Consider the following 26,893-nt stretch of genomic DNA (forward strand, 5'->3'; position numbering starts at 1 on the left):
AGTAAGCCCTTGCCTCTCCTTGCAGGACAGTACCTCTGCTACTCTTGCAGCTACCAAGGTTTGTTTGCTCCTGCTCCAAGGGATTGTCAGGCTCCGTGTAGCCCTGGCCTCCAGCGCTGCTTCTTGCTGAGCAAAGTCTCCTCTCTGCTGCTCTAACAACGTGGCATTCCTCTTCAGGTGTGGTGACTCGGCCTCACTGCGACTTGCTGTGCCTGCTGCCAGTGGGTTGCCTGCCGGCATTGTGACTGCTTCTGGTGACTCTCTCAACTCTTGAGGGTCACACCGGACTCCCCTCCTTAGGTCGAGTCCCCTGGGCTTTGCTGGTCCTCGTCAGCCTTGCAACTCGTACTTTTCTTCTTTTGCATTGGCCAAGATATGTTCGTGGTTCCGCAGCACCACTCACCAACTGCAACCTGACAGCCGACGTGGGACACCATCTACATCACCTCTGGAACTCCTCTTCGTCTTCAGCACTGCACAGCCGGTATTCTTCTTCCCGTTGACCTGGTCCTGCATCCACAGAAGGGGTGGGTTGTGGCTCCTGCCACAACTGGACACTCCATCATAAACTGTACTTGGTCCCCTTCCTTTGCAGGTCCTCTTTTGCCAGAATCCACCTTTGGGTTCTTCCAGTGTAGTCCGGGTCTTGCACAATGGTTTTTCTAAGTCTTCCTGTTAGTTTTGGGGAGAACCAGGTACTTACCTCTGCTCTTCTGGTCGCTGGGGGTCACTCTGGTACTCACCTCTTGGGGTTCCTGGTTCCTCCAACGCCCCTCTGATTCCACATCCTTGAGTGGGAGGGTTGTATCTCACATTCCACTTGCTTAGTACATGGTTTGGCCCTCCCTTAGTGTGTTTTGTTATCTCCAGTTGGGGGTAGTGCCTATTAGTATTGTAGTATTTGTGTTACCATAATAAAGTACCTTTATTTTTGTAACACTGTGTGGTTCTTTCATGTGTGATAGTGCGGTGTGACTATAGTAGTATTGCATAAGCTAGGTATTTTAAATAGCTAGACTGTTCACGGACTAGCTAAAAGGTCATTCATAATCATAACTTTACAGTATCCAATACCACAATCTTTAGTTTCTGATCCTAGATAAAAAAGAGAAGGATGTCTTCGTGGTATTTGGAGATGGTGATTTAGAAGCTATAGCGATTCACTGGTACTTGCAAATTTAGATTATGTATTAAATTCGAAAGTGTGTCTGCCTTCCGAGGTTTACAGTTGGCAGATATTCAACCCTGGTGTTGTATCTTCCTTTTCCTCAGGGGTAGATGATTGACCAAGTTTTTACATGTAAAGGGTCATTTCACTTGAAGCATCTCTTTATTGTTGCAAATACTGCATGTAATTATAGGCGAGGCATAAATATTACTTTATTTTGCCACATTTCTTTTGTAATTAGATTTTATGGTCACAGTTGCTCTACATTTTAAATTAAAGCACTCTTCACAAAGTTTCCAGAAAAGTCTAGTGTTCTTTCATTACTTTGGCAAAAATGAAAACCCTTTGTCTTCTACTTTTTTTATTCTAGTTCTGTGTTGCATCAAGTAGATGTGCAAATCATTCATCCTATATTGGATGAACTCATTTACAAGTTATCCTCCAGCACCAACCCTGTGACAGGAAATGCTGCAACAAAGGCCTTGCTGCTCATGGTAGAGTCTCATCAACCAATTGTGCAGATCTTGGACATGCGCTACAAAGGTATGTATGTATTTTCAGAAAACAACAATCCAGTGTGCCAAGGTGAACTTTGGTAACGTATGCATATACAAAACAGTGGTCATGATTAAACTATGGGATAGACAGTAACTCAAGTCAATATAGTCAAATTCTCTGTAAGAGCAATTACCTGGCTTTCGTATATTCAGATGCAAATGTAACAAACACTAGTCACTAACGCAAAATATTAAACATACAGCCAAAAACATATTGTGTCAAAGAACTGCTTAATGTCCCCAGTTATCTCTTAAAGACAATTAGGAGTACAGCTTGAAATGTGTTTGTACAATAGAACAAACAATTATGGTATACAGGTTATACCTGGAAAAGACAATTACTGTATATTTGTCTTTAGTCTTATTATTTGATGCTAGAGATTTCTGTTTAATACAATTGCATTCAAATATATTAATGCCAGGATATTCGTCTTACAAAGTTCTCTACTATATTGAGTTGCTAATAATAATTGAGTTACTATCCATGCCGTTGAGTAAACACAAAAGAGTCTTGGCTTAATTATTGTTTTGCATATGTGTAAAAATATATGTATGGTCAGAGATGCTTTGTAGTGAAACGTGGTGTCTGAACTGTGCTTTGACATAACTGGAATCCACAGATGCACATACTTTTAAGGTAAATAATGTTTAATTACCTGTGGTGGTTCTTCGATTTGATTAGTCATTAAAAGACATGAATGATAGAGGAAATTTCTGAGTATTTAATAATTCTTTTGGTTGAAGAGTTTTGTAACTTAATGGGGAATCTTCAGGATACAAATAGCCTGTCCACTGTTTGCCCTTATCTTCATTTCCTCTGACTTTTTGTTATCTTTTATTAGCACTAAGAGAGAAGAAATCTAATGTTAATTGGTAAACACAGTGTCCCTCCCTACATCCGTGTTCACCTACTTTATATCCTCCTTTAAACTGTCTGCCACCAGTCTAGCTAAAATTCAATGCTTGATTCTCGCTGAAATATGTAGGCCTAGGCTGAGGAGGGGAAACATGATGCATTCACCCTTGCCCAAGACTTAAGGTGAGTGTCTGGACATAGAGAACATTGTACTTTGTTCATTGGTATTCCCTTTTACAACAGAGGAACCTCTGCTGAACATGACTAGATAGGTGAAAAGGGTATGTGCCAGGTTATAGACTTGTACACCATGACAATATCAGATTTACTATTGTATTTAAAGATATTTACCTTAAAACTAAGTTGCCTACCCCTCCCATCTGTCTGGATAATACCAAACTCCGTTCCAACAGATATTTCCTTCCATGTGGAATGGGTGTGCGATGGAAGCCGCAGTCATATTTTACTTTCTGTTTACAGGACTGCGGACACTTCTCAGCAGACAGTGGACTGGAAGAGGATTTGGTCGAGAACTTGGAAAACTTTTGGATATATTACGCTTTGGATCCTACCAGCAAGCTGAAATGCAGGTACCAAGTAGAGAGGGAGCAAAACTCTGTGTTTTTAGTTTTTTTTAATATTTCCTTTGTATGTTTTCAAAGCATAAAATTATTGAAAAGGGCATGATATCTGGCATATTTCTTTAAATCTTTTCAGTTAAATATTGTAGGTGTTCAGAAGCATTGAAATCACTGTTTAAAGACCAGATTATGTCCTACCTTTCTTAAACTTTCCAAGCTACCACGATAACCAGGTTTTGTATTAAATGATCTAAATACATATAAACATATAACCTTGTGTCGAAAGTAGAGGACATGGGGTAGGACATTGGTGAACATGAATCTGCTGATCAGTTAAAGATCCCTGGGAAGACAGAATGAGACCCATTTAGTCCCCTAGTTTTTTCTTGCCTTTTCAGCAACCCTATTTTTGGATCTCTGCTGTGAGTTGGACTCACTGGGCCTCTAAGCTCTGTCAAAATGGAGTTGGAGGGCTAGCTGCCAGTGCTGGCTTTTAAAATAAATTCTACTGCTACACATCTGGAGTTAGAGGGTCTAAAGTTGATTACACATACGTGCATGCATGTGGGCTGAGCGAGTGAGGCTGGCATCTAACTCAGCCCATAAGCTGCTCTAAAGTACAGTTTCATAATAGTGAGCCCTAGAGACTATAATGGCACACCAATTCCAAGTTAAACAAGGTTCCCGAGTGCAGATACAATTTTATTTTCAGCATATCTGCATTCCTTCAGGTTTTATCATTTGTCTCTGACTTGGCTCCTAATTAGATTCTGGCCTTGAATCACCCTGCTGGCCAAGTAACAAAGGAGGAAGTAGGCAGACCACTGGGCCCAATCACAGGAGGGGCTTTCCTTTGATGTATTGGAGGAAGGGCCCAAGCAGCTTTGTCAGTTTAAGGTGTGCCTTTAGGTTCTACAGGTTCTCTCAACAGAGACCATTTCAAGTTGCCTTTTTGGAAAGTCCCAAAATACTATGCAGGAGGGTTAGGACGGAAAAGAAGTGATGTCATCTTAGAAATGTGCAGAGGTGCCCACCTTCTGGAACTTTCCACCACTCCTATTTAAAAACCTCTGCAAAATGGAAAACATGATGAGAGAAGCATAGATTTCAAAGGACTGCACAGAATGCAGGACCCCCTGATGGATGGACTGTCTTGGAATCTTTGGACCTATGTCTCCAGTGGCATTGACCTTCTCGCACCTTCTGGGGGAAACCGTAAAGGGGTCAACCTTCTAGGGGACACTAGAGGAGAGGTTTACCCTGGATATTTTGTGGACCAGTCCTGTAAGTGGATGACCTTTTATGGAAGGAGACCCCCTAACTCTTGCTGAGCAGAAGTACCCTGCAAGATGTCAAGGAAGGTGTGGTGCCTGGGCAGTACAGGCAGAGAAGGCCCTCTGCTTAAGAGACATGGGGCAGGTTGCAGCTGGAAACCCCTTTCTAAAGAGAGCACTAGGATCCCATAAAGAGGACACTTCATTGGCAAGGCGCAAAGGGGCAGAAGGGCAGGCCATGAGCTCTCCCTAGTGAAGAAAAGCACCTCCTAAGGATATACAAAGTTTTGGCCAGAGACAAATCTTCTTGGTGACTGTAACCACTAGGAGTAAAAGGAATACAAGAGTACCAGAATTGGTTCAGTAGGGTGAGAGAAAACTGTCCTTTGATTTGGGCCTACCTGCTGGGTCCCCTGAGGTCACTGGGCAGAGGAAACAATAACTGCAAGATTTGTGATAAGCCACATCCCAGGGGGACTGACATGATACTGCATCCCCATTCAAACCATTCAAAATTCCCCAGAAATGACCTTGACCGCAGTGAGAAGATTGCCAGAGGAGTGTGCGTGGCATCCTCCCTCATTTGATTAAACTGTCTCCATGAATCCCTCAGTGCCCTGGGGACCGATGCTGACAAGAAGAAATGAGATTACCATCAAGTGCCAACATGCTCTCTGCAGGTTTTCGTCTTAAAGGCACTGGCCATTAATGATCAGAGCACCACCCTGCTTTGCTGCAGGAAACTTCTGCTGATCTCGCTCTCTGTGCTTGTCTGGGTGGAGGACGCCACCAAGGAGATCCCCCTCCTGTGGTCAGCATATAAGAGAGAGAGAAGAGGCAAGCTCCCATGTAGTGAGCCAGGCATGCAGGTGTGACTGGGTCCACTAAGGCTGTTGCGCCACTCAGAAGCAAGAGCTTCTCAGGGACCCGCTTTGTGCCGGACACCTGTACAAAGAAAAATGAAGTTTAGAGCTCAACACTAACAAGAATGGAGAAAACATTCCTACATCAAGAAGCTGCTTGTTGAGAACTGACTGAAGGCAAAGGCATGTTCCTTAAGGCACTGGGATAAACCTAATTTACATATTCGGTGTGTGGTGCCCAAAAGAGCACCGGCACACCGACACTGGTGATGATTGACTGGGGGCCTCTAAAAGGCAGTTGTCGGCTCACTTAAAGTTGACTTAAACATTTCCAAACCATCATTTAAAGTCCCAGACAGTAGTAAAATTGACCAGAGGAGGCTTCCCCGGACCTTACAAGCACTCAAGGAGCTGGGACTTCTAGTCTTGGGACCTTAGGACGCATGGACCTTTGTTTTTGTTTGTATATCCTAATGCTACTTTGTAGCACTGTAAAGGTAATAGAAAAGACTCTAACTTCACAATGTTGAGCATTTAATGCTTTTTTTAGCGGTTGTGTTAACCATGAATCCTTACACCTCATAATGATTGTCACAGGGAGGCAATATCATCTTGCACTGTTATACTATTGTTTGCATTGGTTTTTGGATTTACTCTTGTACTTTTGTTGGTTAAGATGACAATCTGATTAACTCAGTATGCCCAACTTTAATGATAGCACCCCAAAATATTGTGTTCATCATATGTGTGGAGTATTATAATTTTTAGGGTTCAGGTTTTACTGTGAAGCAAAAGGTTAGTAGGTGTCACCATAGGCATTTACATCTGCCATTTTATTTATGTTGGTGCAAATGATTGTGTAGTATTGAGTAGTGGGTATGCCATAAAGCGTTTTCTTTTTTATAAGAGATAACACTGACTCACCATCGATTTATAAAGTCTTGTATGTTGCCAGTAGAGCTCTGTCACTAGCCCACATCACATCCCCTTAGTAGGCCTTGGACTGCTCTGCCTTTTCAAATTGAGGGAGTTCAATGCTCCAAAGGGGTAGTTTGATCCAGGGTCGAAATAAAAGTGGCTCCCATTAGATAATTAAGTAGCAGAAAAAGTGTCCCATGTTGGCAAATAGGGGCAGCTTTGAACTTGTATAGACCGCTGTATAAGTGTCTTGCAAGTTATGGAAGACTGCATAAATTTGAGTTTGTTGCAGGCACTAATTCCAGAGAGATCAACATAAAAATTGGTCCAGCAGACCACAAAACCAGCCCACACAACAACCTGTAATACCAACTCTTTGGGCACTACCTTGTTAAATGCTCCTATTGTACAGAATTAAGGTATCTAACTTGTTTATTAAGATTTGTAGGCATGAAGACAGCATGGGAAGTCCAAATGCATGGCATCTACAAATATACTGGGACCGGAGTAGTGTGATCAGAGGCGCACATAGGTGCCCTAAGTTGTTCCTCACATGGGAGTCCGACTCAACCCAGTACAGGTTGCAGTTTGTCCCACACTGAGGGGCCTCCTGCAAAATTAATGCAATATAGTAAAGAAACAGTACAAGGGCTATTGGTCTAAGTGAGGGATGTGACCATCACATTTGTTCCCTGTAGAGATTACTTCCTGATGATTCTGCTGCAGTGACAACTAAACCTTGAACATACACATGCAAACTGCATGACTACCAGAGCTGACACCAGCTCACATCCAAGACCTACATTAGGATGCTTCCCAGTCTAATTTCTACCAACAAAGTTGGTGGCTATATGTGGTATTCGAGTCTTCATAGGTCTTGTACTATATCAAGAGACATAATTTCCATGCAGGTAATTTTGTGAATCCCAGCTGATTCTTGAACTTTCCCTTACCGAAAAATGAGAAAAATCTCAGGTTTTAGCCTAGGTTTGATATTTGCAGGGCATGCTTGGTACTATAGTAGGGCTTGAATACTAGTAATTCCTTTCTTTTACCGCCTTTCTCCAGATCTTCATACTGGGGCGGAAGGTAGCAGTAAGCAATAGTTCCAAGGTTTGAGTGCCTTTTTTAGTCTGTGACAAGCTTTTAAGTTGCATGTTTTAAGGGTTTTCACTAGCTCTTCTCTAATCATTTCCCATACTGAGAAAGGTTGGAAATTTACTCCTGACAAGGGTCAAAAGTAAAACGTCTTCCAAGGTTGGGGAAAAAGGTTTGTTCAAGGGAAAGTGAATTTGTAAACGCTCAACAGATTTTCCCATGAGCAAATCTACACCTGCATATTTGCTCATGCTAAAATGCCGTTCACAAATATTTTCTAGGACTACGATTTCCTGGACTACTTCTGTAAATTTGTTGTGAATCATAAAATAAGCAAATCTGCACTAATGCAAAGACATATACCATGGGTGCATTTTTGTGACACTTTTTAAGAATTAGACCCCTAATTAGGTCTGGTGTTAACCAAGACCTTTTGTTTTTATTAAAATTATATATCTATCAGCTGGCTCCACTGTGACTGATCTACTTACAGGACGCACTCCTACTCAGTGCCTGTATACGCTTACACATGACGAGTTCCATGCTGTATAAATTCATGTTACATTACATTACAATGATCGCAAACTTCTCTTTCACAAGGAGCATACGGCACACAAAGTAGTTTTGGTCAGTCCCGGGAACTACTGTGGTAATGTGTGGTTATTGCGACCAAAAATATATTTTTGCTTTTTGCGAATAGCGATTGCAATGGTGAGGGCCCAGCAGCTCCCACAACAATAAAGTTTTACAAAAGCCATGTCAAAACAGACACACATTGACAAAACCAAAAGGCTGACCACCAATGTTGGACCTATTGGCTTTGCCACTGCTTGTTTGCATTCATGTGTGTCATAATCTTGTTGAAACTGGTTATAGTATCTTTCCATTATGAATATTTTTTGCATGCATAAACACTTTTCATTAAATAATGCTTCAATTTCCAATCGGATGCGGAAATATTGAAAGACCTCCCCCTTATGCTGCTAGGAAGAGTAGCTCTCTTTAAAATGATTATTCTGCTCCAATTTCTGTACGCCCTTCAGAATACCTGTTACCAGATACCACCGGCTAAATTCACCAAAATTAACAGGGAAGTTAGGTCCCTGATCTGGAAAGGGGGACACCCGAGAAATGCACTTAAAACTTTGCAGTGCGAACCCCTATAATGGAGGGATCACCCTCCTAGACATTGAGGCCTACTGTTGGGCAACACACCCGATTCCCATCAATAACTGGAGACATGCACCCCAGGATCACCCCATATATAGACTAGATTCATGTCAATCACTGGATACATGCATCCCAGGATCACCGCTTGTATAGGCTAGAAAGGGCATACCTGGAGCCTCGTTCCCACATGCACAACCCCTGTGGTGGTGGAGGGGTACAGAGGCTGCTTCCGGCAACCCAAGTAGCCATGGCAGTGTGGGACAAAGCCGCGAAAAGAATCGGATGGCACTGTAGATTTAAAAAAGAAACTCTGTTGTGGAAGGATGTCTGGCTTAAAGAAATAGGCAAACTTAGTGGATCCGGGCATGGGACTTGATAGGTATCAAGAACTCAAGCCTCTATCAACCTTCCACAGAGATCATCACCTACACCTCTCCCAGTTTCTCAAATATACACAGTTAAGACATGGATGATGGGCAGAGGGATTGACTAACACCGAAATTCCAAAGTACGCCCCCTTGAGGGGAGACTGATACAGGAAGAGATAACTAAAGAAGCGGTCTCCCTCACATACAGAACCTTGAACAACAATATGCTTGATAACTTATTGGTTCTCCGGGAGAGGGATGAGCATGATGTGGGGGAAATGGACAACATCGATTGGGAGGCCGCATTGATGTACCCCAGAGAAGTGGCTGTAAGGTCCTAACTGGGCTTAATCCAGTTTAAGATCCTGCACCAGGTGTACTGCGATAGACCTAGATTACATACCATGGGCAGGGCAGATACCCTGACTTGTCTCCGATGACACGAGGCAAGGAGAGATATCTTACACACATTTTGTGGGTGCTCCCGCATTCAAATGTATTGGGACGAGATAATAAGAAACTACCTTCCAACTTAAATTTAGTGCCCTAAGCTTAGTGGGGGCCAAAAGAGACATGGCAAGGTGCTGGAGGGGGCGAGGGGGCGGGAATGCAGAAGTGCCCACGCTTCATGAGTGGAAATTGGGATGGATCTCTCTACATGGTGGCCGAGAAAGTCACATACCGCACAGAGGATGCCCCCACAAATTTCATAGGCTCTGGAGTAGTTAGGTGGACTACTATGACCTGGGCACATTAGACAACACCGAGAGGTCTAGGAACAGTGCAGAACCCCATACCACACATGGGTGAGACATACCTATAATTTGTACATGATGAACAGTATGCCAAGATATGGTGATGATGGTTTGACGCATAGAGTGGTTGGGAAAAGTTATGGTCTTTTTACTGATTTGTTCCTTTATTGCAATATATATGCTGTTACTGTTCTCTTCACTAGTGTTGTTATGGAACAAAAAACATGTAAAAACAATAATCAACGAAGAAGTTGGCCTTCCTGCTTTCAACAGGCAATCTCTGGAGCCCTACTCTGCCAGAGAGCTATGGTACTTGGAAACAAAGATGTGATTGAAATGTTTGTCTTCACTTGCAGTCACTTGCCACACTGTAGTTTATACACATTCTAACTGTCCATTCAAGTATAATTTGCTAAATGAAGGAACCCATTTTATTTTGCTTTTAACTATTGTACAGCAAACAGTATGGATATATTTTACCTTTGTAAACCAAAGATACTTTAAAGTACAATGCAGGCAACTCAATAATTCGAGTTGGCTGAAAAACACGTAGCTCATAAATAGCCAAATAGATGCTGTTCTTTTACTTCATACCTTTGCTGTTTTGTTGCAGAAGCTCCATCATGCTGCGTGTTTAATTCAAGCTGCTTGGAAAGGATTCCGGGTGCGGAAAAGGCTCAGGAACTTACCAAAAGCTGTGACTTCTCTGCAGAGAAGTTTCAGGTAAAGTAACTTGCTTTTCCTGTAACTTTCTGGCATTTTGTTGATATATTTGACAATGATTTTGTGCCTTGTGCAGATGTGTGTAACCATAGAACTTACATGTGGAGGGGTCACTGAAGAGTAACTTCACATTTCACTTTCTCATTTCATTTAGAGATTGTCTGTGTATTTGTAATATGTTGATGAAATAACTTGTTTTATAAAACAGTCACTTATAAAATTGTTGAATATAAGAGACTCTCTAACGGGCACCCCGTCTTAAAACTTTTAACAAGTTTTTCTGGGAAGATGGCTCAGCGAGTTAAATATGTGGTACATACATCAGCTGTGATCCTCAGTTTGAAACCCATTCTGGCCAACTCAGCCTTCCATCCTTCCAAAAACATAAATCAAGTGCTAAAACATTTTATTTATGATGCTTTTGAAACTGCACTCATGTAATATAATGAGCTATATAAAAAATCCACTTTACTGGACATATACATGGGTTTTTGATGGGATGGAAATGTCCCTTACATGTCGGATTATTGTATTCCTCTGCCCTGAGTTACCCACCCACGAGTGAATCTGGTATCACAATTTTTTTTCAGGTGAGCATTTGCAAAATCCTGTGTTTGCTGTGGATTAGGACCGGAATTGACCATGGGAACCCAGAGTCTTTATCCCAATTCAATAGGGAAACGCTAAAGTCATATCCCTTAACTGACACAAGACCAATGTGTTATACATGGGGCATGTAGGTGAGCGGTGGTAGCAGCATTCCATTTTTTCATCCATAGTGGTTTAACAGTCCTTTTTCGCTGTTCCAAGAAAGAGTGCAATGCCTCTGTCCCAATTGTCCAAAGTACTGCATATGAGTTCTGCCCAGACCCTACATTGGCATCTCTTTGTGTATGTCAAGTGCCAATAGTGTGTACAGTGCCTGCTAGCAGGACTCCATGTTATTTGTGAGTGCGTACATGATGTAGCTAGTGGGATCGATTATAGATTGCTCCTGCTTTTGACATGGCGCAAGACAGGTGTTGATGCAGCCTCCCTAGAGTGTGGAAGTGAGTTACCTGCATCTGAAGTTGTAGCCTCAAACATTGACATGTGAAAGGGAAGGAGACGGGGCTGCCTTTAGAATGTGACCTATTTGGCACAGAATTACTGACTAGCCCTCTCGAACCACTGGCATTTGGGTAATAGTAGGGAATGGGGGTGAGTCTGCAAATTCAGTTGTAGGAGGAAGGGAAGTTTCTAGGGAGGGCATGGGCTTTTTGAGTTTTTTGAAGGGCCCATCGAGAAAGGCTGACGACCAGGAAGTGGGTCAATTCACATTTATTGTGCCTATGTTGTGGGTACTCCTACTTGGAGCCAGCACCATCTCTGCTGCTGGGAGAGCAACAAATAATTGTCTGATCTGGAGATTAGGAAATAAAGTTATGAAAAGGAACTCACCCAAAACTGCTCCTGAACTGTCATCCACTGTCTGGAAACTATTATTAAAGCGGGGCCCAAACCTTTGTACTTTGTTCCACTTTCAAGATGCTTCACTGACCAAAGATGGAGGTAATCCTCAGAGTATTCAAAAAGCTGTGCATTCCTGGGCTGGTATTGCTGATAGCCAGTCTCCCACAGGTAAAAGGGGCATTACTTGAAATCAGGGCATCACCTTAAATCTGCACGTCATGCTGGAACAGCTGTGGGGCTGGAAGCATGTCTACATGAAGAGAAGGGAGAGCCTTGTCCCACAGGACCTACCTGTTCGAGAAGGAGTAGCCCAGTTTTCAAGTCCAGGAGAAAAGTGGACTATAAGAAGTAGATAACCAAGTGAGTGTCTAGAGCTGACCTGCATGAACCAAAGGGTCTCCTGAAATCACTGTATGACCAAAAAGTCAAGTTCATCACCAGAGCCTCCAGTATAGTGATAGCCACAGGCGAAGATTGAGGGCTTATGCTGACTATGCCTTCTCTTTACCTAAAGATCTTGTTCCCGCACCAAGAACTGGTAAGAAAAGATTCCCCACGGCTAAAGCTGTAACCGCTGTCTCACATGCTTTTTTCTGACCCTCTGCATTCTTCATCAGCCCAAGCAGAAAAAGAGGCATTACCAGTGAAAGAAGCTTCAGTGGCCGCCTACTTCGTGAGGGCAACAGGTGCACACTAGGGCTTAGAAGGTCTGAGTTTGCGCTTTAATCGGGTAAAGTAACCATGCTGGAGAAACATCGACTCTGAATTGTCTAAACAGACTTTGGTGGGACTTTGAGAGATAACTGCAACTTGCATAGAAAAACTGCTAACTCAAGGAATATGGACTGACCTAGGGTCACAGATTACAGGAAAGCTGCTCCACTTTAGCATAGTGAGCCAGCACTTGTGCTTAAGTCTAGGACTTTGTTTCTGTATATAATGTACCCGGTAGTGTGCATCCCAGTACTGCTGTTTCTTCTTTACTTATTTTATTATGTTTTGGGGTGATTAAAGTATTTCTGTTTTCTTGAAAGAAAAGCACTGGGTTAGACATTTGCTTATAGCTCCTATTGTTTGATTACTTGAGCACCAAGTCTCTAACCACACGCTGCAACCTAGTATAATGGACCCCAGGGCACCAGTGGTAAATATCACCCACCATCATGGTTGAGGTCCAGTAAACCATGCTTGCTCTGTGGCCCTCCAAATGGGTTCTGGCACTCTGTGTTGATTTAGAAAGATTCCTTCCTATTGTATGTTTCTAGGTCATTAGCGTTTTCATTCCCTTTTTTGTATATTTTGAGACTTTTAAAAAAGCAAGTCCATTTTAATATATTTAATGACAGTAATCCATTTATTGTCAATCATTTTTGTTCACTTTGATGGTATTGTAATAACACCTTAATGCAGTAGTTTTTAACATGGGTTCATAGCCGTTTAGAAAATGAAATAATATTAGAAGATTAATTAATTACGCACCTCATACGGTAAAATGTAAAATTTTAAACTTTAAGATGCTCTGGAAATGTAAAGGAATTTAGAAATGCAAACAGGATCTAGCATGGATGATTGGTGAACTCAGTGAAAGCCCTAGGTATCTAGCATAATACTTTGTCTTTTAGAAAGAAAAACACATTTTAAAAGGCTCCAACATTCTCATTAAAATGACCCACCTTGGCAGAGCAGCCTGGTACAGGTTATGACCCACTTGAATAAAATGGCTGGTCATGCTTCAGTCAGACAGGAGTAAGGTCAGTGGAGATGAAAACAGGCCAGGTGCCATGTGATGCCTCTGGAAATGAAGGATCGCCCACACTACTATAGACTATGCCGCCTGAAACATTGAAACCGAGCTTGCATCTTTGCAAACCCATTTGTGGAGGCTGCCTGACAGCGTGGTCGGCCCCTTGCAGTGAGCTCCTCTGATCTTTGTCGTGCTTCTTTCACCTCCCCTCTGTGAACTTGGAGACTATGGGTGGGGCTTCACAATATCCCACTGGAGGTTATCATCTGCTTGACCATGGGCCCACAATTGAGACTCCCTGACTACTGTTTAAAGGTTGGGCTCAACAGAGTATTTTGGAACAGGGGCCCTTCACAAGACCTGCAGATTCTGTTGGCCCTGGGGGACATCATTGGTTCGGAGTCCCAGGCATTAGAGGGCATCCTGGAGAGGTGAGGTGAGTGACATGCCGCCTCCCAAGATGAGAGGAAGGACCTGTCCAGCCGTTGAGTGTCCGGAGGAGGGGAAGAAATGTGCCCTGGGCTCCCTCCTCTTGCTCTGAGACAGCGCTGGGAGCAGTGACAGTGCTACCAGACAGCCAGTTTAGGCAAAAATAAAGATCAAGGGGCAGTGGCGGTCTCTGTACCTGGGTTTCGGGGCTCCAACCCCTTTAAAAACAAAGCGATCATTTTTTCAAAAGTAAAAAATAATACCCTCTTGTAACTTTATAAAACAGGGGGCACTATCTCCTCCACTCGCCAACACCAGCATTATTGTTGCTCGACACTGCGGACAAGTGAAGTGAAGTGACGTGACATCATGTGCTCACTTTAACTGCTCCCATATAGGCAGGCCCAAAGTGAGTCTATTTGCCGGGCTGATAATCTCACAGCCCTGAGGCCTGTGAGGTCATCAGCTCAGCAAAGACCCAGCATCAAGGCCTAGCCTCCACCCACTGATGATGTGGAGGCCAAGTTAGCCCCCGGGCGTTTTTTTATTCAAGCCCTGATGCGCTTAGCCTCCAAGTCCAATCAGGGAGTGGAGAGCATTGTCACCCAACCCTTTCCCAACTTGCCAGAGGGCGTGGGTGGGACCTTATCCCGTGACGAGCTGGGAAAGGGTGTGACAGGCAGGAAGACTCCCATCAATTTTTCACGATAAAAAAAGTCCAGTTCTAGCATCGAACATTTGATAGATTGACTGAATGGAGGTATGTGAATATAGCCATAAATGTCTCAACTGTGAATGTGCTTTTGCAGGTTGTCTCAGCTTTTTCTCCCTTTCTTTTCTTATCACAGTTTCCCCTACGATTAGTCATTAGGAAACTGTTCACGTCTCGCGATGTGTGCTTTTACTCTTGCAAGTTTCACTCTGGGTACTACAAGCTTTTACTTTCGTAGGTCATAATCTCATTAACGTTCTTCAGCGGAAAGCCTAGTAACGTAGTGTACGTTAGCAGCGCTTCGGTGCAGGTTGGAGCTTTCCTCGATTTGCAGGTAAGGAAACTCGTGTCCTATTGGGTTCAAAGGTCAGGTTAGTCACGAGCACTTCAGCACTCCTACGGCTGCACCAAGTGGCACTCTTGCATGAGATCATTATTGAGGATTTCATGGGGCGGGACTTCAAATATACATGTATGTAATAATGCCTGCATGCACATACGAATGAATAGATTGTACACATACATATATACATGCCTATGCACAAGCGAGAGAACATACACCTGCATGTCAAATACACTTGCATGCAAATATATATATGTTTGATGGCATGTGTAGCTGCAGATACACATGCTGTGCATATGGATTCCGACATCTAGTTTTGGGATCGGAGTGTTACAAGTTGTTTTTCTTCGAAGACGTCTTTTCAAGTTACGAGATCAAGTGACTCCTCCTCTTCGGTTCCATTGCGCATGGACATCAACTCCATTGTTAGATTGCTTTCTTTCCGCCATCGGGTTCGGACGCGTTTTCTTCTCGCTCCGAGATTTTGATTCAGAAAACTTTAGCAAACTTTTATTTCATCTGTATTGTATCGATCGGGTTAATAATCGTCCATCAACACACAAGTACCGTCGGGAAACAACTTTGTTTGCCCTTCAGGGCGCGCATGTGCACCCAACTCGGCCTAGCCGGGCCGACAGCGTGGAGAGCCTCATGGATCGGACTCAGTTACGATTCTGCTATTGGTGCCTCGCAAAGTACCCATATACAGACCAGCATCTGGTTTGCATCCTCTGCCTTTCGCCAGACCATCGGGAGAAAAACTGTGAGGCCTGTCGATCCTTCCGATCGAAAAAGACTCTAAGAGACAGAAGAGCAAGAAGGCTCAAATGGCATTGAAGACCGGTGAACATTTCGATGTAGATGAAGAACTACTACTGCAGACAGCGGTCGCAGTCCGAGATTCGGAGTCAGAGCAGGAATCTGAGGAAGACAGACCCGTCACAGCCGGCCAGCATGTGAGTACGTCTGCCCCTGCACCCTTAACTAAGAAAAAACAGAAGGCCTTGGGTTCCCCACTGCCGGAAGGCCATGGCTCGGCCCGAAAAAAGACTGTCGGTGACCGGCCCTCCAGTTTGGCACTGAAAAAGGCCACCCATCCAAAAACCTCAGAGTTGACAAAAAGCTTAGTTTCAGACTCCGGTAAACACCAATTTTTGGAGTCGAAAATAAAAAAAAACTGTTTCGGAGCCGAAACCTTCCTCATCTTTTTCGATCCCGAAAAAACGCACTTCGGAGCCGAAAAAAACTGGCATATACAGAGGAACACGGACTTTCTAAAAGACTTAAAGAAAGCCACAAAACCTCTGAAGACGAGTCAGAGGTTGAATCAATAGTACAAATTATGGATTAGAGGCAATCCAGGATCCACATCCATAAAGAAACGGGGAGAATTATCAGAGCACCTCATTTAAAAACAAAGAGGAAGCTAGCATTTCAGGAGGAATTGGACACTATGCAGCCTCCAGCTAAAGTGCCAAAACAGAAAGAGAAGCCACCACCTCCTCAGTCTTCTCCTCATTCTCTGCACTTACCTACCTCTCCTCACACCAGCCCAACACCAATGCATTCACCCACTCATTCAGATGACTCACAACAGGACAATGTTGATCCTTGGGATCTTTATAACCCTGATACCAAGCAATGAACAGCTACCCCTCTAAACCATCACCACCTAAGGATACTACTGTATATAACCAGGTCATAGCTAGGGCGCCAGACTATCATGGGGTTACAATGCGTACAGAGCCACTAGAAGAGATTTTTTTATTCAACATATTATCCTCGACTCATTCCAGATACCAGTGCCTCCCAATGCTCCCAGGCATGGTAAAACATGCAGATCAAATTTTTAGCAAGCCGGTAAAAGCATGCATTATAACACAGAGAATAGAAAAGAAGTTCAAACCTGCACCTTCTGACCCTGATTATATCACCCATCAGGTACCACCTGATTCTATTGTAGTTAGTGCTGCCAGGAAGAGGGCAAATAGTCCGTCCTCAGGAGGTGCACCCCCTCCTGAAATGGAAAGCAGAACATTCGATGCTGTGGGGAAAAGGGTCGCGTCCCAAGCAGCAAACCAATGTAGAATAGCAAACTCACAAGCACTACTAGCTCATTATGATAGAGCCCATTGGGACGAGATGCAAGATATAATACAGCATCTCCCCAAAGAACATCAGAAAAGGGCTCAACAGGTAGTGGAGGAAGGGCAAGCTATCACAAATAACCAAATAAGATCTGCTCTAGATGCAGCAGATACCGCTGCTAGGAGTGTCAACACAGCAGTCACTATACGCAGACATGCATGGCTCCAATATTCTGGATTCAAGCCAGAAATACAACAGGCTGTGTTAAACATGCCCTTCGATTTAAAAATATTTATATATATATATATATGTTCGATGGCATGTGTAGCTGCAGATACACATGCTGTGCACATCCCGCCATCTGGTGTTGGGCTCGGAGTGTTACAAGTTGTTTTTCTTCGAAGAAGTCTTTTCGAGTCACGAGACCGAGGGACTCCTCCCATTTCGACTCCATTGCGCATGGGCGTCGACTCCATCTTAGATTGTTTTTTTTCCGTCATCGGGTTTGGACGTGTTCCTTTTCGCTCCGTGTTTCGGGTCGGAAAGTTAGTTAGAATCTCGGAAAAAACGTCTGTATTGTTTGCGTTCGGTATCAGGTTAGTTACAACAGATCGACACCGAATTTAGAAGAGCTCCGGTGGCCCTTCGGGGTTTTCTTCCATCCCCATCAGGGCCTGGTCGGCCCGGCCACGTGTCTCTTCAAGGCTGATAGAACGGACCCCATTCCGCTTCTGTCCAAAATGCCATAACAAGTATCCATACACATATCAACATCTGGTCTGTAACTTGTGTTTGTCACCAGAACACAAGGAGGATACTTGTGAGGCCTGTCGAGCGTTTCGGTCCAGGAAGACACTCACGGTCCGAAGAGCAAGAAGACTGCAAATGGCGTCGACGCCGACAGGACAAGAGCGTTTCGAGGAGGAGGAAGAAACATTCTCCACACCGGAGTCGGACTCTGAAGAGATCGATCCCGAGGAAACGCTGAAAACCGTGAGTAAGACGTCGAAACCAAGAACTCACGAGAAAAGCGCTAAAGCCCAGGGGACGCCACCACCAACAGGCGATGGCTTAACCCGAAAAGTAGGTGACCGTTCATCGGCACCGAAAAAGGGCGAGCTGGTGTCGAAGTCATCCGACTCCGGTCGAGATACCGGCACACAGCAATCTCGGGCCCGAGATAGTGGCTCCGAGAAGATTCGGCACCGAGACAGCGGCACCGAAACGGGTCGGACCGAGAGAGCACGACGCCGAAAGTAAAAAAGGTTTTGTCGGAGCCGAAAAAAGCAGCTGAAAAGGTTTCGGTACCGAAATATACAGCCTCGGAACCGAAAACAAGTTCCTACACTGAGGAACAAGGACTGTCCACACAAATGAAGACACATAGATTTGGACAGGAATTATAGGCAATAGAGCCAGATCACACACAAAGACGGCTCTTTATTCAAAAAGATACAGGGAAGAGCAGCACTCGTCCTTCAGTCAAAATGAAACGCAAGCTTGCCTTCCAAGACAAGGACAAACAGCCACACGCAAAGGTGGCTAAACAAGTAACACCGCCACCATCCCCACATCACTCTCCGTAACCATCACCGGTAGCCACTCCACCAATGATGCAATCACCAACTCATACAGGAATGAGTCAAGATGACCCTGACGCATGGGACCTTTATGACGCACCAGTGTCAGATAATAGTCCAGACTGCCATCCAGCTAAACCATCGCCACCAGAGAATAGTACGGGCTACGCACAGGTGGTGTCAAGAGCAGCTGCATTTCATAATGTCAGCCTTCATTCAGAGCCTATTGAAGACGACTTTCTTTTTAATACACTGTCGTCCACACACAGCCAATATCGGAGTCTTCCTATGCTACCCAGAATGCTAAAACACTCCAAACAAGTGTTTGAGGAGCCTGTTAAAGGGAGAGCCATTACTCCAAGAGTAGATAAAAAATATAAACCGCCACCAACAGACCCAGTGTACATTACACAACAGCTAACACCAGACTCTGTTGTAGTGGGGGCATCGCGCAAAAGAGCCAACTCTCATACTTCAGGAGATGCACCACCTCCAGATAAAGAAAGTCGAAAATTCGATTCTGCAGGCAAAAGGGTGGCGGCACAGGCGGCAAACCAGTGGCGTATTGCAAATTCGCAAGCTTTGCTAGCCAGATATGATAGGGCCCATTGGGATGAGATGCAACACCTTATTGAACATTTACCCAAGGAGTTCCAAAAAAGAGCGCAGCAAGTAGTAGAAGAAGGACAGGGTATCTCCAATAATCAGATACGGTCAGCAATGGATGCTGCAGACACAGCTGCTAGAACTGTCAACACAGCTGTAACAATAAGGAGACATGCATGGCTGCGTACATCAGGATTTAAACCAGAGATACAGCAAGCTGTGCTGAATATGCCATTCAACGGACAGCAGTTGTTTGGGCCGGAGGTGGACACTGCAATCGAAAAACTTAAGAAAGACACTGACACGGCCAAAGCCATGGGCGCACTCTACTCCCCACAGAGCAGAGGCACATTTCGAAAGACACAATTTCGAGGGGGGTTTCGAGGTCAAACCACAGAAGCCACAACCTCACAAACAAAGCCCACTTACCAGAGCCAGTATCAGCGGGGAGGTTTTCGGGGACCATATAGAGGGGGACAATTTCAAAGGAGTAGAGGAAAGTTCCAAAGTCCCAAAACTCCTCCAAACAAACAGTGACTTCAAGGTCACAAATCCCCAACACAACACCTGTGGGGGGGAGACTAACCAAGTTTTACAAACATTGGGAGGAAATAACAACAGACACTTGGGTCTTAGCAATTATCCAGCATGGTTATTGCATAGAATTTCACGAATTCCCTCCAAACATCCCACCGAAAACACACAATATGTCAAAACAACATATAGATCTTCTAGGACTAGAAGTTCCGGCATTGCTACAAAAAGAAGCAATAGAGTTAGTACCAAAACAACAAAAAAACACAGGAGTTTACTCCCTGTACTTTCTAATACCCAAAAAAGACAAAAGTCTGAGACCTATACTAGATCTCAGAACATTAAATACCTACATCAAATCATATCACTTTCACATGGTTACATTACAAGACGTAATCCCACTGCTCAAACAACAAGACTACATGACAACACTAGACCTAAAGGATGCATATTTCCATATACCAATACATCCTTCACACAGAAAGTACCTAAGGTTTGTATTCCAAGGGATACATTACCAATTCAAAGTGTTGCCATTCGGAATAACAACTGCACCAAGAGTTTTTACAAAATGCCTAGCAGTAGTTGCTGCACATATCAGAAGGCAGCAAATACATGTGTTCCCGTACCTAAACGATTGGTTAATCAAAACCAACACGCTAAGACAGTGTTCACAACACACAAAATATGTCATAGAAATCCTCCACAAACTAGGTTTCTCAATCAATTACACAAAGTCACACCTTCTGCTGTGTCAAACACAGCAATACTTAGGAGCAACAATCAACACAGCAAAAGGGATTGCCACTCCAAGTCCACAAAGAGTTCACACATTTCACAATGTGATACAGACCATGTATCCTAATCAAAGGATACAAGTCAAACTAGTGATGAAACTACTAGGCATGATGTCTTCATGCATAGCCATTGTCCCGAACGCAAGGTTGCACATGCGGCCCTTACAACAGTGCCTAGCATCACAATGGTCTCAAGCACAGGGTCAGCTTCTAGATCTGGTGTTGATAGACCGCCAAACATACATCTCGCTTCAATGGTGGAACAGTATAAATTTAAACCAAGGGCGGCCTTTCCAAGACCCAGTGCCACAATACGTAATAACAACAGATGCTTCCATGATAGGGTGGGGAGCACACCTCAATCAACACAGCATCCAAGGACAATGGGACATACAGCAAAAACAGTTTCACATAAATCACTTAGAACTGTAAGCAGTATTTCTAGCGCTCAAAGCATTTCAACCCATAATAAGACACAAACACATTCTTGTCAAAACAGACAACATGACAACAATGTATTACCTAAACAAACAAGGAGGCACACACTCGACACAGTTGTGTCTCCTAACACAGAAAATATGGCATTGGGCGATTCACAACCACATTCACCTAATAGCACAATTTATTCCAGGAATTCAGAAGCAGTTAGCAGACAATCTCTCTCGGGATCACCAACAGATCCACGAATGGGAGATTCACCCCCAAATACTAAACACTTACTTCCAAATGTGGGGAACACCACAAATAGATTTATTTGCAACAAAAGAAAACTCAAAATGCCAAAACTTTGCATCCAGGTACCCACAAGATCAGTCTCAGGGCAATGCGTTATGGATGAGTTGGTCAGGGATATTTGCTTACGCTTTTCCCCCTCTCCCACTCCTTCCATATCTAGTAAACAAATTGAGTCAAAACAAACTCAAACTCATACTAATAGCACCAACATGGGCAAGACAACCTTGGTACACAACACTACTAGACCTCTCAGTAGTTCCTCATGTCAAACTACCAAACAGACCAGATCTGTTAACACAACACAAACAACAGATCAGACATCCAAACCCAGCATCGCTGAATCTAGCAATTTGGCTCCTGAAATCCTAGAATTCAGACACTTAAACCTCACACAAGAATGTATGGAGGTCATAAGACCAGCTAGGAAACCTACCACTAGACACTGCTATGCAAATAAGTGGAAAAGATTTGTTTATTACTGCCATAATAATCAAATTCAACCTTTACACGCATCTGCAAAAGATATAGTAGGATACTTACTACATTTGCAAAAATCAAAACTAGCTTTCTCTTCCATTAAAATACATCTTACTGCAATTTCAGCTTACCTGCAAATTACGCACTCAACTTCATTATTTAGGATACCAGTCATAAAAGCGTTTATGGAAGGCCTAAAGAGAATTATACCACCAAGAACACCACCAGTTCCTTCATGGAACCTCAACATTGTCTTAACACGACTCATGGGTCCACCTTTTGAGCCCATGCACTCTTGTGAAATGCAATACTTAACGTGGAAAGTTGCATTTTTAATTGCCATCACATCTCTAAGAAGAGTGAGTGAAATTCAAGCATTTACCATTCAAGAACCATTTATTCAAATACACAAAAAAAGTGGTTCTACGGACAAATCCATAATTTTTACCAAAAGTAATCTCACCGTTCCACTTGAATCAAACGGTAGAATTACCAGTGTTCTTGCCACAGCCAGATTCTGTAGCTGAAAGAGCACTACATACATTAGACATCAAAAGAGCACTAATGTACTACATTGACAGAACAAAACTAATTCGAAAGACAAAACAACTATTTATTGCCTTTCAAAAACCTCATACAGGAAATCCAATTTCAAAACAAGGCATTGCTAGATGGATAGTTAAGTGCATTCAAACCTGCTATCTTAAAGCTAAAAGACAACTGCCTATTACACCAAAGGCACACTCAACCAGAAAGAAAGGTGCAACCATGGCCTTTCTAGGAAATATTCCAATGAACAAAATATGTAAGGCAGCAACATGGTCTACGCCTCATACATTTACCAAGCACTACTGTGTAGATGTGTTAACTGCACAACAAGCAACAGTAGGTCAAGCTGTACTAAGAACATTATTTCAAACTACTTCAACTCCTACAGGCTGAACCACCGCTTTTGGGGAGATAACTGCTTACTAGTCTATGCACAGCATATGTATCTGCAGCTACACATGCCATCGAACGGAACCCAGTGTACATCTGTTCGTGGCATTAGTCGCTGCAGATTCACATGCGCCCACCCGCCTCCCCGGGAGCCTCTAGCCGTTTAGAAGTAGATCTTAAACATTTGTACATTTGTAAATATATTACTTTAAACTTCATTATGTACATACACATTCACTCCATTGCATGGGCACTATTACTAGCATACACAACTCCTACCTCACCCTCTGCGGTGAAAACAATCTAAGATGGAGTCGACGCCCATGCGCAATGGAGTCGAAATGGGAGGAGTCCCTCGGTCTCGTGACTCGAAAAGACTTCTTCGAAGAAAAACAACTTGTAACACTCTGAGCCCAACACCAGATGGCGGGATGTGCACAGCATGTGAATCTGCAGCGACTAATGCCACGAACAGATGTACACTGGGTAAGTGACATTTTCCATTTTTGGGCCAGAGGTAGACACAGTAATAGAAAAGCTACGAAAAGACTCCGACACGGCTAAAGCAATGGGTGCACTCTATTCTACACCATATAGAGGGTCATTTTGTAAAACTCAATTTCGAGGTGGTTTCAGACACGGCTCTCAGAGGCATCAATCTCTGCAAACTAATAGGATCCTTATCAATCATTAGGTCATCCAGAAAAAGGAGACGACCGATAACAAGACCATCTATCATAGGTGAATTAAATTTAGACTCTGCTCCAGAGAGGACCTGGTTTGGCAGTTCGGGCTGGACTGTTACTGTGGGGAACAGAGTCAAGAGTGATTTGCACATGGCTGGGCCAACCTGGTGTGGCATGGTAAGCAAAAGAACGATGGATTAAACCCAGATCTGTGAACGGGGATGAGTATTTGAAATGTTTCAGCACTCCGTCTATCATCCGTTTGTGATGCTAAAGTCATTGTAAGTGCCCAGGGTATACCCAGATGTGGGTCTCTTGCTCACTGTGCCACTGGATTCAAGCTAACCTGGCTGATGAGGGGTAATACCCTCAAACCAGTCCCAGGATGCTTGTTTCCGGTCCAGGGAGGACCTGGTTTGAGAGTTCAGGGCTGGACTGTTCCCATGGTAAGCAGGGTCATGACTGATTTGCATATGGCTGGGCCCAACCTGGGGTTCCATGGTGAGCAAAACAACGATGGATTAAACCCAGATCTGTGACTTAGGGTGAGTGTTTGAAAAGTTTCAGCACTCCATCCATCATCCTTTTGTGTCTGCTCAGGGAGAGAAGCCAAAGATAGACAAAATATTATTGGGGACAAAAGGCATGCTAGCCTTAATTTATGGAATTTTGTCAGCTTACTATACAGAAATAACTGCTACAGTGGAAAGCCATTTTTCTGAATAGAGCGGTTGAGTGATAATTAACAACCGGGAGGGATATTCTAACAATACATAGATCTTTTAGATTCCTTCGGTCTCTAGTTAGCCTCTTACAACACAAGACAGGGGTCAGTAGTTGATTGGCTACGATGGAAGGCTGCTTGCTCAAATGGTATTAAAATAGTTTCTATTCACCAATTATTAAGCTTTGTTAAAAAAAATTGCCGAAGATATTCAAAGCCATATCCATCAGCAAGCTGACTCGATACCTGGCTGGATTGTCCCTTGTTCCCTTTTCAGAAAAGGGCTTTTCTAAGAATGCACCATTTCGCCATCTAAAATTATCCATTTGAACAGGGTGAATAATTTGTAGGCCTACCAATCAGGATTCACACCCTTAGATAGGTCCGGACCCAGCCAGGTCCATATGCTCTAGTATGATTCATGAATTGTATTACCTTGGATGTTGCCTCAATTCTAGTAAATTTAGATCAGGTATCATTATTGAAACCAGCAGACCGATCTATTCACCAGGGCCAACAAAGCCTAGACATTTTGACAGGGATCGCATATTCCAGGGCATTAACTATAGATTTATTTCCCATGTTGACCTTGCACCGATATAAGTGGGGGGTCTCCCAAATTAATAAAATTCAAGTTGTCATCCCAGTTTCTCTGGCAGATTGCTCACTGTTTCTTTTACAGGCTTATGAAATACTTGAACTGTTTCCTTAAAAACTGAACATTATTCACGTTTCTCTTCTTCAAAGCTGTTCCGCATGACATCTCGTTTGCTTTAATTTTAGTACCCTCCATTGCCTATAAAGCCATGGATTAAGTTTACAATTATTTTTTAGTGGATGCCCTGGAATTACTTTGAAAGCACAAAGCATCATGAATTGTTTTATGGTCCTACCAAACCAATGGTTTAGCATTGTCTGCAGGAAAATCATCCATTACTTTATTTTGTATTACAGCTAATCTGTCCATGGCTTCCAAAACATTATTTTGCCTGTAGATATTGGAGATGTTTAATTTCCAGCTCAGCAAAAATGGAGTCCTTTTGTGGTACCATGCCCCTCGTAATCAAACTGAAAAATGGAGGATCGCTTTTTTTATTCTAGGTTAAATTAGCATTTATAATGTTAAAAATCTGACGGAACAAATAGATAATCAATAGATTTTTTTGTTCCATACTTAAAAGCACTCATTGCCATTGTATCCTGAGAAAAATGGCCAATAATAGGCACCAATTGTAAAAGAGCACCTTCATTTTTTGCACAGTCATAGATTGACTTGGAACATGATAACTAACCTACAAAATATTACGCATACATTACTTCCCCAGACAAACTATCAAACCCTTTGAGATCCCCTTTTGAATTAAAATCTCCTAGAATCCAGTGGGCCCTATGGTATTTTCTTTGCATGGCTATCATAGTAAACCAAAGGTCTTTAAAGCCTTTTTCCAAACAATCTTTTTTTCCATTCCGATAAATATTAATAAAGTAAAATCTTGTTTGAAATGTTCAGGGGGATGCGAATAATCAGTCAAAGTTGCTGATGCCGGTCCATAAACTTCCTCTATGCCTTCACCAGAGGAGAACATTTTTACAAGCCTCCCTGCCTGCATTTGGGTTGTTAGCCCGTCAGCGATGCGTTTGTGTCCAAACCAATGAAGGGCTGGTGGTCGGGTGGAGGGGAGAGGAAACAGCAAAGCAAGCAGAAAATCCAAAAGCAGGTCTGCACAGATCACCATATTCCCTTGCAATGAGTTTTCACACCACAGTCTCTGTGTTGATCACTGTGCTAGTGCAACATTTAAAAGTGACAATGTCTGACTGGGGTCTGGCACTAGAGGACCACATAGTACTGTACACATACGATTGCCTACCGTTTGTATCCTGCCAGCCGAGACGGGTCCTGGACCTCTCCACATTCTGGGGGTTTTCGGGGAGGCCTCAGGGTTACAGGTCAACTGGGTCAAGTCCCTGTTGGCTCCCCTGAGGGGTTACTGTGAGGACAAAGCCTGGCAATACCAAATCCTGATATGAGTCAACTTTCATTATCTTGGGATACACATCTCCTGTGAACCAGGTTTAACGTGGAGTGTGAACCTCTGTGTGATGCGGAAAGCCTGGCAAAACATGTCATGGTAGAATAGTTTCCCCCTTAATCTTATGGGCAGGATAGCACTTTTCAAGATGATGATGCTCCCTAGGCTGCCCTTCGTTCTGCAGAACTAGCCCTTGTACATCCCACAGGTGTGGTTTGGTGTGATGTTGGCCATGGGATGCAAATTTATATGGGCTGGTAAGACTCCTATTGTGGCCTTTGGGAAATGTACTCAGGCAGTGCATGTCGGTGGCCTGGCTATGGCAGACATGCTCCTGAATTATTGGCTGACTCAACTCCTTCTCAGTAACGACTGGTTCCATGGGGGATGGGTTGATCCCGCCTATAGGTGAGAGCTGGCCCTGCTATGACTGGACAAGGGGATGGGTATCCTGTATGGTGCTCCTTTCCCAGTCTCCATCCCAGAGGTGACCCAGTTGGAGTTTAGAAGATGGAGAGCTGCTCTTCGCTGGACGGGATGGGACTGCAAACTTACACTGGAGACTCCATTGAGGGAGGGCAGGTGGCTAGCCAGGTGTCTTCCCTTGAGCGGTTCAGGAGCAGGGGCAATATGTGGGAAAGGGCCACATGCAGACCTTCCAAGAACTTAGTACGGACTTCCAT

The 26,893-nt window shown here is 43.5% G+C and overlaps 1 protein-coding gene across 3 annotated transcripts in view; it reads left to right on the forward strand.

The window, feature by feature from the left end:
* The window catches only part of IQCB1 (IQ motif containing B1), a 202,398-nt gene that overhangs the window by 69,442 nt on the left and 106,063 nt on the right, over window positions 1–26,893 (forward strand). For all 3 annotated transcript variants that reach the window (XM_069224275.1, XM_069224274.1, XM_069224273.1), the window contains 3 exons: window positions 1,539–1,711; window positions 3,062–3,171; window positions 10,222–10,331. In XM_069224275.1, the coding sequence (XP_069080376.1) occupies window positions 1,539–1,711; window positions 3,062–3,171; window positions 10,222–10,331 (393 nt within the window). The remainder of the gene's footprint in view (window positions 1–1,538; window positions 1,712–3,061; window positions 3,172–10,221; window positions 10,332–26,893) is intronic.

The sequence above is a fragment of the Pleurodeles waltl genome, chromosome 3_1 (genome assembly GCF_031143425.1).
Source record: "Pleurodeles waltl isolate 20211129_DDA chromosome 3_1, aPleWal1.hap1.20221129, whole genome shotgun sequence".
NCBI classification, from domain to species: domain Eukaryota; kingdom Metazoa; phylum Chordata; class Amphibia; order Caudata; family Salamandridae; genus Pleurodeles; species Pleurodeles waltl.